Raw genomic sequence first — 17,370 nt, 5'->3', positions numbered from 1 at the left:
TAAACATTTATCTGCTCTCTAGATAGGTTCAAACCCAAGCCTTGTTTCTTCGGCTTGTTTTAAAAGCTGTTAAAAGACTTCAGGAGGGAACTGAAGCACTTACCAAAGCCTCTCAAATAGAGATATTATTACATATTAACATGTGCTATACATGTTGATATATACATTTATGTGCAAGAACAGCCCGCCATTACAGAATACAGTTGACCCTTGACCAACATAGATTTAAACTGTAGGCCCACTCACACTTGGATTGTTTCCTTCTTTATCTCTCATTTTATTTATTGGAATATAATTGTTTTCCCATGGTGTGTTAGTTTCTGCTGCACAATGAAATGAATCAGCTGTATGTACACACGTATCCACTCCCTCTGGGAGCTCCCTCCCACCCCACACCCCCATCCCCACCCCTCTGGGTCATCAGAGCCCTGAGCTGAGCTCCTGAGCCAGACAGCAGGCGCCCACCAGGCATCTGTTTGATACATGGGAGTGTATGTATGTCGATCCTAGTCTCCCAGTTCATCCCACTGGATTTTCTCAATAATAAATACTACAGTATGACAGGCTTGAGCATTGGTTGAATCTGCCAACACAGAAATGAAGATACAGAGGACCTGAGTATACAGAGGGCTCAGTATAAATTATGTGCAAATTTTCAGTTGCATAGAAGGTCAGCACCCCAACCCGCCCCCTTGGTAAGGGTCAGCTGTATGCATGTATGTGCTTAGTCACTCAGTCATATCTGATTCTTTGCAACCCCATGGACTGTAACCCACCAGGCTCCTCCGTCCATGGGATCCTCCAGGTAAGAATACTGGAGTGGGTTGCCATGTCCTCCTCCAGAGGATCTTCCCAATCAAGGGACTGAACCCAGGCCTCCCGCGTTGCAGGCGGATTCTTTACCATCTGAGCCACCAGGGAAGCCCAAGAATCCTGGAGTGGGTAGCCTGTCCCTTTGCCAGGGGATCTTCCTGACCCAGGAATCAAAACAGGGTCTCCTACATTGCAGGTGGATTCTTTACCAGCTGAGCTACCAGGGAAGCCCCAGCTGTGTGTATAAACATGTGTGAATGAATCTATTCGGGGCCTCTGTGTGGTAGCAGTGGACATGCACATGCAGTCAGAATGAGTGGGACCGAGGGCCATGGTGTGAAAAGCAGGCCCAAGGGCCCCTGCCCAGCACGGCTGCTACACAGCCACTCTGTGTCTTTTTCTTTGGGCGTACACAAGGCATCCTGTGCCCCTTCTTGCTGTCTTCTCCATCCACACAAGCCCAGGTCTCCCAGCTGCTGCAGGCCTGGACCTACAGCTCCATCACGGGCCAGCCAGGTGCTAGAGTGGGAGACTGAAAAATAAGTCCTGATGAATCAGTCGTAGCTACCAGTTCATCCTCTCCCTACGATTGAATCCTGGCTCCTCCACAAGGTTAGCACGTGAGTTATATTAGCCATCTCACGTCTCTGGATTTGATTTTTATCTGCAAAATGCAGATAATAGTAGCATCCACCCTCCAAGGCCTTGTGAGCATGGGCCAAGGTCATATACATATAGCATGTAAGTCTGGAACATAAAAAATATTTAGCAAACGATTGTTATTATCATTACCATCAGTATTGTTTTCTGTGTCTTTCCAAAGAAAATCCAGCTGGTGGACTGGGGTTTTCTATTGCATTGATGTCAAAACCACATCTTCCAGAAACTACTCTAGGACCCCCTGATGCATCCAACTTGGTCACAGCACCCACAAGCACACATGCTTCTGACCTACAACAATGGGGGGTAAGTGCAGAGTTTCTCCAGTTAGACTCCTTAGTGCCAAGACACCTACCACTAATTATACAATGTTTTACTGTTTAAGTTAACACAGCCTCAGTTTCTGACATATCCAGAAATGCTGTTTATTAACTTCAGAATTAGTCTCCTATTCCTTCTCTTTGACAATTTTGCAAAAGTAAATATGTAAAAGCCCCAAAAGCAGAGTAGCAAATTGTACTTTTCTCCATTGAAAGGCTCCCCCATTTGAGGGTTCTCGATCACATTATAACATTGCAGAACTGCCAGAGTGTAATTAGTCTGCATTGCTTCACATTCCTGATGGGGCAATCGTTTAAGAGACGGCTTTATAAGGGACCAAATGAAGTGGTGAGTGACATGTGATGCGGTGATCTTCGGGGTACCCGTCAGAGGAAGGGGCAGAAGGTGGGCCGGGAGAGGCAGTCTTTGAAGACAAGGCCATGTTCAGCCTGAAGATGCTCCCACTTCTGCTCTTCCTCCACGTGCAGCTTTCCAGGGCCTTCCCAGTGTCTTCTGCATCCCCAGAAGAGAAAAATAGAAACATTGTTCAGGTACTCAACTATCATTTAGGTGGGTGGATGACTTGCTGGTGATGAGAATATTGTTTGGGTTATCTTCTCTTTTTAGTTGAAACAGCCTGAAGGAATTACGTGAATAATTTGCTTGAGGCTGAACATCTTGTTTCAATGATTAGGAGAGTTCCAAACGGGGCTCTCTGAAAGCCGGGCATGCAAACACGCTGGACTCTTCAAACACTTGGAAAACATGCCCACCAAACTGCTCCAGCTGGAAAAACCTTTTAGAAGGAATGGTTTTAATTACAAAATGATTTTCTTTCTCACCTACCTAAGATTTCCTTTCTAGAATGTCTGCAATGCAGTTACTACATGACTGGTGCTTTCTATATGGACTTGTCTTTGCAGCCAAATATCTCAGGTGTACGAGAGAGTGTGAGGATGGGAAACTATAAGAAACTAGAAATCAGTTCATCATGCGGTCATATTTCCTAAAATCAGACTATGGGGCTGTTTATAAACTCTTGGAAGCATTGTAAAAAGCAAGACTGATAGCTTTTTTCCCATTGTTTAGCAGTATGAAAGTCAGGCCAAGGTTTTAAAGGAACACAAAGGAATGTTGTCAGAAATTTGTCATGAACAATTTTCTTAGCATTACAGTTTTAGAAAAGCATTTTTTTCTTGTTGATTCTTTTTGTTTGACTTTAAAAAAAGATATTTCTTACCATGATACAGTAACCCATGGGATGATAGCCAGAAGTGATTAAGTACTTATTCCACACAGGGTGCCCCGCTCAGCATTTCTCAAATATTGTCTCGTTTCATCTTACAGCAACCCTGTGAGGACAGAATATTAATTCCACTTTAGAGATAAAAGTGAATCTTAAATCATCTAAGTTATGTGTCCAGGACACAATTAATCCATGGCAAAGCTAAGTTTTGAACCCAAAGCTATCTGATCTCCAAGCCTGTGTGAGCACAAAATTGCTGTGTCCTGCGTCACTTGCAAAGTGCCACTTCAGGATGCTTAAGGTGAAAGAAAGAAGCCTCATAATTGGCTCATTAACAACTTTCAGAACCTTTACTTCTTAATGAGTTTCTGGCCCCTCTTGAAGAGTTACTGTGGTGGATAAGAGGCTAATGAGAGTGATGCTGCTATTACTCCAAAACATGTTTGGTGTTCTCAAAATTCTCAGTTCTCATCTGGGAAGCAACATGGTGAATTGGGACCTGATTATCATCTTGGCAAGTTCCTTATTTTTTTGCTCTTAATGTCAGTGTGAATGATTAACCCTCCTCTACAATAGTGAAAAGAGGATTAAGAAAGAGAATCTGCATGCTGCAACTAATACTTCAAGAAGTCAATAAATGTTTATGCTGTTTTGCTTTGTTTTGCTTTTTAATAAAAATAAGAAGGCAGTCTCCTAACTGTATACCAGCATTTTGCTTGAGATGTCGATCTTACCCCTAATGAAATACCTACTTTTATGAATAATATTAATTGTAGCACTGAAGGGATGAACTATTCTTTCCAGTAGGCACTTTTCTGTCAAAGTCAACCAACAAATTTGTGCTTTTATCTTTGCTGCGATCAGGTTATTAGCCCTGGTTTGACCTCTGCACTAACTTAAAAAGGAATGCAAAACCCCAGAGAACTGAAGGTAATTTCACAGCAAATCCCTTCTATGTCTGTCTTTTTCCAGAATTACCTAGAGAAGTTCTACCAATTGCCAAGGTACACATATAAGTCTGAAAGGAAGAGCAAAACTAATGTGATTGTTGAGACACTTAAAAGAATGCAGCGATTCTTCGGGCTGAATGAGACAGGGAAGCCAAATGAGGAAACCTTGGAGATGATGAGAAAGCCTCGATGTGGAGTGCCCGACTCGGGGGGCTTTATGAGAACCCCAGGAAACCCCAAGTGGGAAAAAACTCAGCTGACCTACAGGTGACATTTCCCGAGTTTCAGAGTTTATTCATGGGGCCAGTGTTCACTGAACTCTTGCTGGGTTAGGCACTGATACAGAACTTGGAATCCACTAGAGACAAACAAATGTCCTTGTTCTTACACAGTTTAGATCCTAGTGAATGAGTGAGAGGATAAAGTGGTGAAGATCCCATGGGTTCTTGTCAATCCAAAGCCTGCCACTTTTGGTCTCCTTTCTCTAACAATCTAAAGAGGTCTGTGGCAAAGTTAGGCTGCCTCTCTAAGAACTCATGTCGGTGGTTCATGGTTTAGTCACTAGGTTGTGTCTGACTCTTTATGACCCCATGGACTGTAGCCCGCCAGGTTCCTCTGTCCACGGGACTTCCCAGGCAAGAATACTGGAGTGGGGTACCATTTCCTTCTCCAGGGGATCTTCCCCATCCAGGGATCAAATATGAGCCTCCAGCATTTACAGGCAGTCTCCTGCATTGCATGCAGGTGAATTCTTTACCACTGAGCCACCAGGGACCCCCCAAAAGACTTAATCATTGCTGGAGAGAATCTAGCCTCACCTTTCATCCATTTTGATGATATTAACTAATAATGATACCCAATATTCATTGAAGACTACTTTATGCCGAGTAGTGAACTAAATGCTTTATATATATTTACTCTCACAAAAACTTTATGAGAGGTGTACTATTTTACCATCTTCCTTGAATAAGGAAGCTGAGTTTAAAGACATGTAGTAACCTGTCCAGAACCCAGGTCTGTCTTCAACCCTAAGTCCTTCACCCCCTCCTTACGCACTGTTCAGCGGTAGCATGTTACACGTGCAACAAACTCCAAGCTAGAGCAATTTAATGTACCGAGGGGCTGCTGTTCTGAACAATAATGAGCCTTCTCATTTTGAAGGATTGTGAACTATACCCCGAACTTGACAAGGATGGATATAGAAGCACTTATTGAGGAAGCCTTTAAAGTCTGGAGTGACGTGTCACCCCTGACCTTCAACAGGACCCTGGACAAAGAAGCGGACATCCAGATTTCTTTTGCCCAAAAAGGTGGGCTCAAGGAAGCCAGACGCGATTGTGCTTTCCTTGGCTAACCTGAAACTTGGCAAATACCTAATACAAATTGTTTTATTTCAGATCATGGGGACAATTCCCCATTTGATGGACCCGATGGAATTCTTGCTCATGCCTTTCAGCCAGGCCCGGGTATTGGAGGAGATGTTCATTTTGATGCAGAAGAAACATGGACCAAAACCCCTGAAAGTAAGTTAACCAAGGGACAACATGTAGCTTCTAACTGAGCTTTTTCACATTAGAATTTGCACTCCTACACACACACACACACACACACACACATACACATTATCCTTATTACCTCAAGATACTAAGTTAATTTAGGTTTAGAAAAAATCTTAAAAGCTAAATCCTGACCTTGTTTCCTAAGGCAGGAATCAGAAAACACAAATCATGGCTAAGTCCTTCCTGTTCCTATTTGTATACATGGAGTTTTATTGGAACAGGGCCACATACTCTTCCTTTTATGTATCATCTATGACCACTTTCATGCCACAATCTCAGAGCTTAGCAGTTGTCACAGAGACCTTATGGCTCACAAAATCTGAAATATTTACTATCTGGACTCTCATAGAAAAAGTCTGCTTACCACTGACTTACTATTTAGGGCAAATCTTTATTTTAATATTGTGAAATTTTATGATGTTTGAAAAGATTTCTACTTTTGGAAATTAAGAAATAATTAGGTTTATTTAGAACACTCTCCTACCTAGGAAAGAGCAGCCATCTACATATTCTTGTTTATCTAGTTATTTCATCTTCATAGAACTATTTTTTCAAAGATATGTTCCCATATAGCAAACTACCCCTTTCAGGAGAAGACTCAGGGTAAGTATAAGATCACCTGAAGGAAAGAACTGGGTATAAGAAGAGGTATATTCGGACCATATGGTACTTTAAAGGGTTATAGGGTAATGAAAGGCCACGGAACACTTTTTTGAAAATAATAAGAAAGGTACATTTATCTTTGCTTGGGACCTGTTCCTGCCACCATTTCCTCAACATCAATGATCTAAGTATTTATTCTACCTAAATCCCTGTGCTTGGAGCTGTGTGTTCACAAAGATAATAAACTCTCCCCACGACTTCAGATTCTTGTTGCCCTCCCCACCAGTTTAGATGGTCATTACCGCTCACCTGATCCAGAGTCCCACCTGGACTGTTCACTTCTAGTCTCTGTCCCTCTAATTCTCCCCAACACTGCAAGAAGTTTTGTTCTTGGAAAGCCCATGTCTACATTTGGAAAGCCCATTATTTACATTTTCTAGGCCAGATATGTCCACTTGACACTGAAAGCTCTTAGGGATCATCCAGCATCATCTTTCAAGGCTTGTCTTCGCATTTCACACAGAGCAGCCACACTGCAATTCACTGTTCCCAGATGACAGCGTCTGCTCTCCAACAATCCTGCCCTGGCTCATGTCGCTTCCTCTTCCCGAAATGCCCTTGCCCACACCCAAAGCCCCACCTTTCAAAGTCTCTCTTTTTCCATACTATGTCAACCGGTATGGAAACACCCCATTTTGTCTTCTTCTGAGAATCCTAGTAGCCTTTGTTTTGTCTTCTCTGACTTTCCTCCTCATTATTCTGTGCATTCAAGTTGTTTGCATGTGTCTCCCTGTCTAGTCTATGCAGATAATAAAAATCCCCCAGAGCTCCTTGCCCAGTACTTCAGGCACTCAAAGATGTTTTTTTTTTAAGCATTCATGAATGCAAGGTGGAAGGATGTGATGATCAAGAGCATGAATCTTGGAGCATGGGTAGAATATTCAAGGCTAATTATCATCAGGAAGTGTTGAACACTGTGGTAAGAGCACAGGTCTTGCTATCATAACCAGGTTCAACCCCAGCTCTACCACTTATTAGTTGCAAGATGAATAACAAGGCTTCAAAATCTCTGGGCTTCAGTTCCTTTCTTGTAGAAGTATTATTAGAAATAATTCATAAGAATGTTGTAAGATTAAATATTATTACAGTGACTACCATGTAAGAAAGTGCTCTGCAGCTATGATTTTTTTTAAAGGAGGCAGTGTTAGAAAATGCACGGCGTGTTTGTGAGACGACATGTAGACCAGTTGGAGGGAAGGGTTCACATCAGAAATCCAGTCCTCAGACATCTGCCGGAGCCAAATTCAGTAGTCTTGGACCTGGCAAAGGAGTTTGGGCTTTATTTGACAGGAAGTGCAAGCCTTGAAAGTTTTTCAGTTCCTAGTTATGAAAGGCACAGTACTCATGGAAGTCAAAAGATAAGAGTAGGAACCAATAAGGGGTGGGGTTTGTCTCTTTCTGGTGGTAAATTCCTGATGCTTCCTGGAGAGCTCAGAATCAAGGAAGAGCCGGCGCTAGGCTCTGGATGATTGGAAGCCAAAAGGAGTCAACCCCGCACAGGAGGCCCGTCTTGTGGGCTGACCGGCTTCTTTTCTATGCGCCTCTTCACTGCGACTCTGCTCGTGGTGTGTGGGTCTGGGAGGCTGGCGACGAGTAGGTGTGGGGACATGGCGGGAGAGGGTCTCAGAGTCTTGAGACCTGTGATGGCCTCATTATCATTTCCCTAAACCTCAGGTCCATGAACTATAGAACTAGAAGAAAGGCAGTCTAAGGCCTGATGAGGCGCTCATTACTCCCAATCGCAACCTATGACTCCTACCTTGCTTCCTTCCAGTCTCTATCTCACCAGATAATGAAGAGGGAAGGGAGAAGTCAGGTAGTTTGGGCCTGGAAGCTGCATTCCTCGAGATCCTATTCCCACCACCCTTCAATCTACTTCAACCCATTCACCGCACACGCTTGCATTTCAGATTACAACTTGTTTCCTGTTGCTGCCCATGAATTTGGCCATTCCTTGGGGCTGGCTCACTCCTCCGATCCTGGGGCCCTGATGTATCCCAACTACGCTTTCAGTGACCCCAGCACCTACACACTGCATCAAGATGACATCAATGGCATCCAGGCCATTTATGGTAAGGTCATCTTAAGTACATGGTGATGCCTGGGCACATCAGAGATGCTCACTGCAGTCTGCTGTGATGATAGAGGTTGGAGGACACCTGGGAACCCATCAGGAGGAAAACACACAGGGAAAATGTGGTCGATGCAGGCCATACATTAATGTGCAGCCCTGAGAAACTCTGAATCAGGTGGGCACAGATGAGTCTTTTGGAGAAGGAAATGCAGCCCACTCCAGTACTCTTGCCTGGAGAGTTCCATGGATGGAGGAGACTGGTAGGCTACAGTCCCTGGGGTCGCACAGAGTCAGACACGACTGAGCAACTTCACTTTGTTTCTTTCTATAGTTCCTTTTGGAGAAGGAAATGGAAACCCACTCCAGGGTTCTTGCCTGGAGAATCTCATGGGCAGAGGGGCCTGGTGGGCTACAGTCTATTGGGTTGCAAAGAGTTGGACATTACTGAGCAACTAACACACACACACAGATGAGTCTTTAAAACATTGTGATTCCTGGATAAGAAACAGAATGATACATATCACACAGTGTACAAATTATACAATGTGTTGAATCCACACAAATTAAGAATGCATATAGACAAAGCAAAGCATTTTCAAGAAACGTGCTAACAAACATATATTTATACATTTATGTTGAACATATCAGGATAGTTGTGTGTGACAGAAAGAAGGAAGTGGGATGGAGTATGGAGAGATAGAAACATTTTTTGAAGCAGAGACATACTTTTCAGGTTTCAGGGAGGGATATAGAGGCCTTTGGCCCTGTCGAAGCGTGGTCTGGACCGTTCCATCTCTCCTTCCTCTTGCCCTGCTGCCCCCTAGTGGCTGTAGGAACAAGAAGCCAAAGAAAGGCTTGCAGCTTTTTCTCTTAAAAAAAAAAAAAAAAAAATTAAAGTGTGGATGGGATAGTAGTGTCGTGGAGTCACATTGGGTAAAACATTCTCCCTTTCTGGTAAGACAGCAGTATCAAAACCAAGCTTGCTAGGGTCTCACAACTATGAATTTTTTTCATGACAGTAGAATTTTTAGGAACAAGGAGACCTAGTCTATGACTACCTCTACTTCCCAATTCCTTTTCCTCTGAAAACACCTCCTTTCCTCGCTTACCCATATTTTAACTGCTTGCAAGTTTAACTGCATTGCAGAACCTTTTGTTCTGCAATGAGAAAATACATTATGGTTTAAATATTTATAAGAAAAATACGTCTAAATTGGACTTATATTTATGCTGTTTGGCAGAAGACTGATAGATAAGAGCTTCCGGAAGGTGGGTTTTTGTAGGAAACGAGAAAGTGGATACCGAGTGACTAAACATGCAGAAAGAGGAGCCAAGACGGGAAAGAAACATGGGATTTTGATTTTAAACTGGCAGAGGGGGAGGGGGAGAATTCACATTTCTTTGCTTCACAACCTGGAACTGTCCCTAAAGTCACCACTACTCTGTTTATTTTTATCTAATCTTCGGGCGCGCTGGGTCTCCGTTGCTGCCCGGGTTTCCTCTAGCTGCGGCGCGAGGCGGCCGCTCTCCGCTGCGGCGCACGGCCTTCTCGCGGCAGTGGCTTCTCCTGCTGCGGCGCACTGTCTCCGGGGTGCTCGGGCTGCAGTGGTCACGGTCCGTGGGCTCACTAGTGGCAGTTCCCGGGCGCTCCAGTGTGAGACGGGCTTAGAGAGACCTCAGCAGAGACCTGCTCCGTGGCATGAGAGACCCTCCCAGACCAGGGATCAGACCCATGTCTCCTGCCTTGGCAGGCGGATTCTTCACCAACTGAGCCATCAGGGAAGCCCTGTGTGATTTTTTTAATTATTAAAAAAAAAAAGACTTTAAAGAGAGCTTAATTTGTGATTACTTTTTAACAGCTTGTAGGATAATCAGCTAGCATTTCTTTTTATAAGAAGACCCTTCAATGACCTGAGACGTATCGAATATACACCCTGGGCTTATGTTTATAGTAAGTCTTTTTTAAATTTCAGGACCCTCAAGCAACCCTGTCCAACCTACTGGACCAACCACCCCCACAGCCTGCGACCCCAGACTGACGTTTGACGCTATCACCACACTCCGTGGAGAAACACTCTTCTTCAAAGACAAGTATGAGAATGAGATATTCCTTCTTTTGACTTCTTTACTGGCTAACTTAAAACTAGATTCTAAGTAAGTCATACAGTACACATTTCTCAGCTTTTCCTTTGAATTCTATGCATGTGAATCTCAGTGGAATTGGTAGTGCTTTCTGGATAACTCAGAACATCCCAGAAAAGAAAAAATAGTTTAAACGTTTGTAAATATTCAGATGTTTCTGAAGATGTAAACAAACATGGGCTCTAACTGTTGGAAATTCTGTGGCTAGGTTTCCCCAAGACCAAAATAGTATTCAGTTCTACCCAGATTCAGTCAGGTGAATGGAAACTGCCCCTTAATAAGATCCGGGAGAAATCATCTGACTGAATTTTTCAGTCTTCCATTGGCTGTTTTGTGATTGTGGACCCACAGGCTGAGTGCTTGTATTCTAAATATCCTCATCATATCGTAGCCCCGGTGATGAAAGGGCCTAACAACAGAAGACTTGTCGGTGTGTGAGAATGGCGGTAGCGTAACATGTGACCGAGGTGGACGGGGTCACCACAAAGACTGGTCACATGCTGGCCGCCGAGCTGCCAGCATCGCCTTCGTGTGCGTCATATCCTGTCAGCAGGCGAACAGGGCCACTCCCAGCCCCCGACCCGCAGAAGCCGCCTACGTGGACTGTCACACATGCTTCTCTGCTTGTGTTCCACTAGGTACGTCTGGAGGAAGCACCCTCGGCTACGAATGATCGAATTCAATTTAATTTCTCTCTACTGGCCTTCCCTGCCAAACGGCATACAGGCTGCTTATGAGGATTTTGACAGGGACCTGATTTTCGTATTCAAAGGTAATTGCCTGAGGTTGTCCTCTTCATTTAGTTCCTGGTGGAGGGAAGGGCAGGAGGCCTTTGTGCTCTTTCCCAGGTTCAAAGAGGTGAGTCAAGGAGAGAGTGTTGACGCTGACTGCGTTTTTGTCGAGAGACCTGGGTTGGGTCCCCTGTTCACCACTAACTGCTGTGTGAACTTCAGCAGGTTGTACCCTCTTCAGGCATTAATTTCCTCACTTACAAAATAAAAACACTTCGTTAGACCAGCTTTAGCATTCTTCCACCCTCATCCCGGGTATAATTCTGTAAGATTCCCCCAAGGTTCTAGTTAAATCTCTGGATAGCCGTCACATGAGATAAGACATCCAAGTGTGGGGCCCTGAATGCTAAGCTAAGAAGTTGGGAATATTTTATTACAGGTACTGGGGAACTGTGAGGGCTATCATAGCCCAGTGATCTTAACTTGACCACCTTTTTCTTTTCAAGACTATTTTTCCCATTTTTATTCCTATGATGAGTTTATGCAAAGGTTAAGAAGTGATACACATTTTGTAGGAATGGAAAAACTTTATCTGACATACAACCTGAATCATTGACAGGCACGCAGTACTGGGCTCTGAGTGGCTATGACACTCAGCAAGGTTATCCCAAGCATATATCAAACTATGGCTTCCCGAGCAGTGTCCAAGCAATTGATGCAGCTGTTTCCTACAGAGGAAAAACGTACTTCTTTGTAAATTACCAATTCTGGAGGTAAGATTTGTTTCCATTGGAGATTGAAATCTGTGTTTTTCACCCTGTCTAGAAACCATCCATGACCAGGTATCTGAAGGTTTAACATATCTAGATGGTCTCTGATAAGCATTCTTTTTCACAAGATGATTGATGTTGCTATGGGTTTTGAGATTTTCATAAAGTTAAGACGCCTGCACAATGGTATTGAGCATGCTATATCCTGAAAAAGAGCTAACTTTAATAGAGCACTAAAGTGGGATACAAGAAAGAGTTAGGCTAAGTCTCATTTATTCATGAAATTCTGAGAGTTAAATTCTACACTCAAGCAAATGTTATACTGAACTTGATCCCCAAGTTGAAATTATTATTTATATTTATTCAGATAGAGACGATGAATCAGTTAAGTAAAAACCTTAGAAACATAAACTCTCTTTTTTGAAAATAACACTGCACCAGCAATCAGAAATCTGCCTTAGTATTAGTGATACTGGTATATTTTATAAATAGGTATGTACCCTTAGGCAGAGAATTTAACCATCATTAGTTCCAGTAAATAGGATATTGTGAAGGACTAATGAGAAAATATGTGTGAAGGCACTTTTTAAAGTATAAACAATTTAAAGAAAATCATTATCATTGTATATTGTATTGGTCTTAAATGATTTTTTTCTCATCAGATATGATGACCAAAGTCAATCGATGGAACCAGGCTATCCCCAAAGCATAGAAGAATTTTTTCCAGGAATAAATAGTAGAGTTGATGCAGTTTTCCAGGAGAATTGTAAGTAGAAAATGAACTTAATAAATTTGTTCAATTTTTTTAAATAGCTCATTTGCATTTGATAGTTATAATAGGACTGGAGTGGGGTCTTTTAATTGAAAATATCCAAGATCTTCTACTAGCTAATTCAATACATTGTGTCTTTTTTTTAATATAGCCTTCTTCCTTTTCTTCAGTGGACCAAGATATCATGCATTTGATTTTCATGCTCGTAGAATTACTAGAGTCGGCAAAAGCAATAGATGGCTTAACTGTAGATACAGTTGAAGCAAAATTAAATGTGATTGTATCCATTTTCTGAATATGGAAGGGAAGTTTAATTTGCACATCTATTACACTGTGTCCTATTTATAGTTTCTGAATAATAAATAATGTTGTTTGCTATCACTGTATTCTTTGGACCTGTCCTCAGTGAAATTACATTTGGAGTATCCACTGTTTGCAGAGGTTGATTTGGTTCTCATACATTCCGTCTCATGTTAGTGAATCCATCAAAAAAAGGAGATTAAGTCCTCTTTGCCACCTCGATCAATATTCATTATTTCCTTAACTTGTTTATTTGACTTTTAAAATGCCCATTTATTCTGAAGTCTTTTAAATATGTCTTAAGTATACCTGATACATGTAATTTAGCACTGTATTTTGCTTAGAAGTAAGGATTATGACCACAGAGAAGGAAATGGTAACCCACTCCAATATCCTTGCCTGGAAAATCCCATGGACAAAGGAGCCTGGCCAGCTTTGTGTCCATCGGGTCGCAAAGAGTAGGACACAACTCTTTGAGTGAATAAACAACAACAACAAGTGTTATGAACAACACAAGCAGTACACATTGCCTTGACCAAAAAATGTGATGCTATTTTCCACTCTTGGAAGGAAATATTGTTGATACCTGTTGTGGATTGAATTGTATCCCCCAAAAAATGGTATGTTGAAGCCCTCACCCCAAATACCTATGGAACTAGCATCTCTGTTGATGTAATTAGTTAATATGAGGTTATTCTAGATTAGGGAAGGCCTAAAAACTGATGTTTTTATAAGAGGAGCAGACCCTAGATACCCAGTTGAGAAGGCCTTTGTGAAGATGGAGCAGAGTGGGAATGATGTATCTATGTGCCAAGGCTTGACAGCAACCACCAGAAGCTGGGAAGAGGCAAGGAAGGATCCATCCTGGAGCCTTCAGAGAGAAGGACATGACCCTCCTGACTCCTTGATTTTGATTTGTAGCTTCCAGACTGTGATAAAAAAAAATTTTTCTCTTGTTTTAAGCTACCAAGTTTGTGATACTTAGTTACAGCAGCTCTAGGAAGCTGAAACAGGACAGCTGCACTTAAAGAAATGAATCAGTACAGAAAGACAGAATTGAAACCCCAGTAAAGATGACTGGTACCTTCCCAGGGAAGCAGCAAAAAGGAGGGGTACCACCTCCTCCCCTGCCTCCTCCTTGGCTTCTAGAGTCTGAGCAAACGGGCTGGTTAGATATGTTGCTCTTTATTTCTGTTTTCCCTGAGCGCCTCAAAAGGACACCCTCTACAGAAAACTAGGGTTTGCCACACAAACAGAATTGTGCTGGGCACAAAATTCAGTAACTCTTATTTAATTGAATTAAACTGAGATGAGATGCATAAATTTGCTAATGGATTGATTTTCTATTAAGAACTTTAAGATTCGTGGGATCATAACGGTTAGCCCAGACATTAAAATCATTATAATATCCAGGGAGCCCAGGCTGGTGCTCTGTGATGACCTGGAGGAGTAGAATGGGGCGGGGGAGGGAGACTCAAGAGGGAGGGGGCGTGTATATAATTATGGCTGATTCATGTTGACATACAGCAGAGACCACCATAGCACTGTAAGGAAATTATCCTCCAATTAAAAAATTATTATAATAAATTGGCAGTCGTTAGAATGCAGCTAATAAGCTGCATGTTATGTAATAACATAATAAATATGTGAACTATAAAATATATTTAACACTATCATATACTTTGTTCTTTTTCTGTTAAAATTTTTAAGCCCTGCATATGATTAATTTAGTATAATTTGATACTTAAATTTGGTTCAAACTTTATCTATTGACTGAGTTCAAAATAAATATTTTAAATGACTGACTTGTGATCTACTGAATTTCTTAATATACTACCACATAGTTAATCTAAAGTAAAAAAAGAGAATTTTCAATATATTTGTGGTTTTTTTCCCTTATCAGAAATATTATACTATTGATATTACACTTTTAGATATTGCTTCATAGGTTAATGAAATATTTTGTCAGTATTCAGTGTCTTCAAAGAGTCTCTTTAGTATGTCAATACTTTATTCTCAGTTCATTTTATAAGATAAAATAGAAACTAGTTATACTATAATTTCATTTATTCACTTATTCTACAATTAATCACCTACCTGTTCCAGGTACTGTGCAAAGGAAAGTGAGGGAAATGGATAAGAAATTCATTGTACCAATGTCAAATAGCAAAAGGACCTGTAAGAATTTGAGATTTCATTTTTAAGTGTCAATTTCAGACTATGGTATCTTTTAAAACTTCTTATGAAATCAGTTTTTATAGGCGCAAAGATGGAAAATTCATCTCACAACACCTGCTCTGTGCACCGGCTATTTATGACAGACTCTTGGCCCAAGCCTCATCTGTGCATTTTCAACCCAAGAACTGAATTCATGTTATTTCTTTAACCATATTTCACAGGCAAAGAAAGTGAACAGCAATATGAAGTATAGTAAAGAATTTTAAACTTTAGCATTTTTTAAGGTTTTCTTCTGGGCAACATGTGGTATTTTCTGGATGCTATGTTGAAGTTTTGAGTACAAGAGATGTGAGAATCTAAACTTAAAACTTAAGAATGATATTACTTTTACCTTAGATTGAGTTCCTTCCAAAGCAAAGGCTAAGGCAAGACCTTGGTGCAGTCATTTTATTGGGTACATGGTCCCAGGAAGCAAGAGTGAGGATGAGCAAGCAGAGTGAAACAGAAAGAGGGAAAGTTCATTAATTCAAGTATGTGTCGCTGAGGTTTCTGCTACAGGAGCTGGGGCTCAATTCCAGGAGGACTTACTGAGAAACATACAGAACCCCTTTCAGTTGTTCACTTGTTCTCCTGTGGGTGGGAGGCTGGAACAATCTTCAGTCCCTGCCCCACCACCAGGTAGCTCTAAGGAATTGACCTGTCAGTCACCATGGCAGCTCGATGCCCCAAGCAAAAAGCACAAAGACACCCAGTGTATGATCAAGGGTGGCCTGTGTCAGTAAGGTGAGTTTTGAAGACCTGTCCACAGCTGCTCAGCTAAGCTCAGAGGTGTGCTGGGAGACTGTCACACAGGCACAAGAGGCACCTCCTGTAACTTTGTTGCTGGGAGATCAAAGTGGGGAATTGGACGAGTCTTCTCTGGGGAAACTTACTCACCCAAGAAAAAGGATTCACAGATACCCGACCTATAGAAATCTCAGCGGGGCGAAGACTTACTAGTTACCTCTATTAACATGATCCCCTCTTCCTTTGCTGCAGTAAATTTCATTTGAGGTAGCAATTCATCCAGCTAAAAGACTGTTTTGTAGCCTCGCTTATGACTAGATATGGCCATGTGTTTAATTTCTTGCCAAAAAGTGTAAGCAGAATACTGTATGGGCTTCTAGAAAGAGACTGGGCATTTCCTTTCTCTTCCTTCCTCTTTCCTGCTGCCCGTATGTGCTAAGTCACTTCAGTTGTGTTCGATACTGTGCAACCCCATGGACTGTAGCCTGCCAGGCTCCTCTGTCGTGGGATACTCCAGGCAAGAACACTGGAGTGGGTTGCCATTTCCTTCTCCAGCTGCCTGTAATGCAGATGCAGCTGCAGAAGCTTGAGAAGGCACCTGGACTGTGAGGCACTGGCCCTGACAGATGGTGTTGCCAGGTGTCTGCTGCCTACATCCCTGATGATGTGGTATTGTCACACAAGCCTTGGACGACCAAATCTGGACTTCTCTCATGTGAGGGAGAAAGAAATGTTTCTTAATCATTTGGTACTTGGATTTTTTCTATTACATTTCAACCAAATAGTCCAACTAATAGATCATATGAAGTGTCTGGAACCCACCCTACCACCCTGCAGTGCAGGTCATTGACCAGCAGCCCTGCCAAAGCACACATAGCTTCCAGCCAGCTTTCTTGTCTCTCAATATTAAACAGATTGCAGATCACATCTCCAGACATTTTTTAAAAAGCTTCTAATATCAAAAACAGACACCAAAACAGACATTTTGAAGAAATACAGACAATCCTGGAAGCAAAAGAAAATGTCAAAATAAATGAAAAAATACTTAACATTCTTTAAAAGTAAGACACAGCTTATGTCCCAAAAAAATTAACAAAATACAAAAACATAAAAAAATAAAAGGATACTCAGAGAACTAGAAAGAGCTCTTGGACATTAAAAATATAACTAAGATAAACTCAATAGGTGAGCTGGAAATAAGGGTGATGGAAAGTAATAAAGGATATATTAGAAACACAGAGATTCAACCCAAGAATTCCAATAGCTATATATTCCAGAAAGGAAAAGAGGAAACTAGGTGGAAAGAAATTATCAAAGAAATAATAGAGGAAAATTTCTTTGAAGTTTTCATAATGAAAGAGCTCTCTTATTGCCAAGCAATGTTAATGCAAAAAGACTCACATTA

At 41.8% G+C, this 17,370-nt stretch overlaps 1 protein-coding gene across 2 annotated transcripts; it reads left to right on the top strand.

Annotated features, from left to right (window-relative positions):
• Nucleotides 1–1,629: 1,629 nt before the first annotated feature.
• On the top strand, nt 1,630–14,240 carry MMP8 (matrix metallopeptidase 8). 2 transcript variants are annotated; one of them, XM_020883411.2, is made up of 10 exons: nt 1,630–1,779; nt 4,013–4,257; nt 5,152–5,300; nt 5,388–5,513; nt 8,123–8,284; nt 10,260–10,377; nt 11,067–11,200; nt 11,779–11,932; nt 12,592–12,695; nt 12,853–14,240. In XM_020883411.2, exons 1-10 carry the CDS (start codon nt 1,675–1,677, stop codon nt 12,960–12,962), a joined length of 1,407 nt encoding a protein of 468 aa, XP_020739070.2. In that variant the 5' UTR covers nt 1,630–1,674; the 3' UTR covers nt 12,963–14,240. The 2 variants fall into 2 exon arrangements, with proteins under 2 accessions (XP_020739070.2, XP_020739074.2); XM_020883415.2 differs by lacking the exon at nt 1,630–1,779 and adding an exon at nt 2,166–2,345.
• The last annotated feature ends 3,130 nt before the right edge of the window (nt 14,241–17,370 follow it).

The sequence above is a fragment of the Odocoileus virginianus genome, chromosome 10 (assembly GCF_023699985.2).
Source record: "Odocoileus virginianus isolate 20LAN1187 ecotype Illinois chromosome 10, Ovbor_1.2, whole genome shotgun sequence".
NCBI classification, from domain to species: Eukaryota; Metazoa; Chordata; class Mammalia; order Artiodactyla; family Cervidae; genus Odocoileus; species Odocoileus virginianus.
Note: the sequence above shows the minus strand (reverse complement) of the source record. Positions and strands in the feature narration are given on the sequence as shown.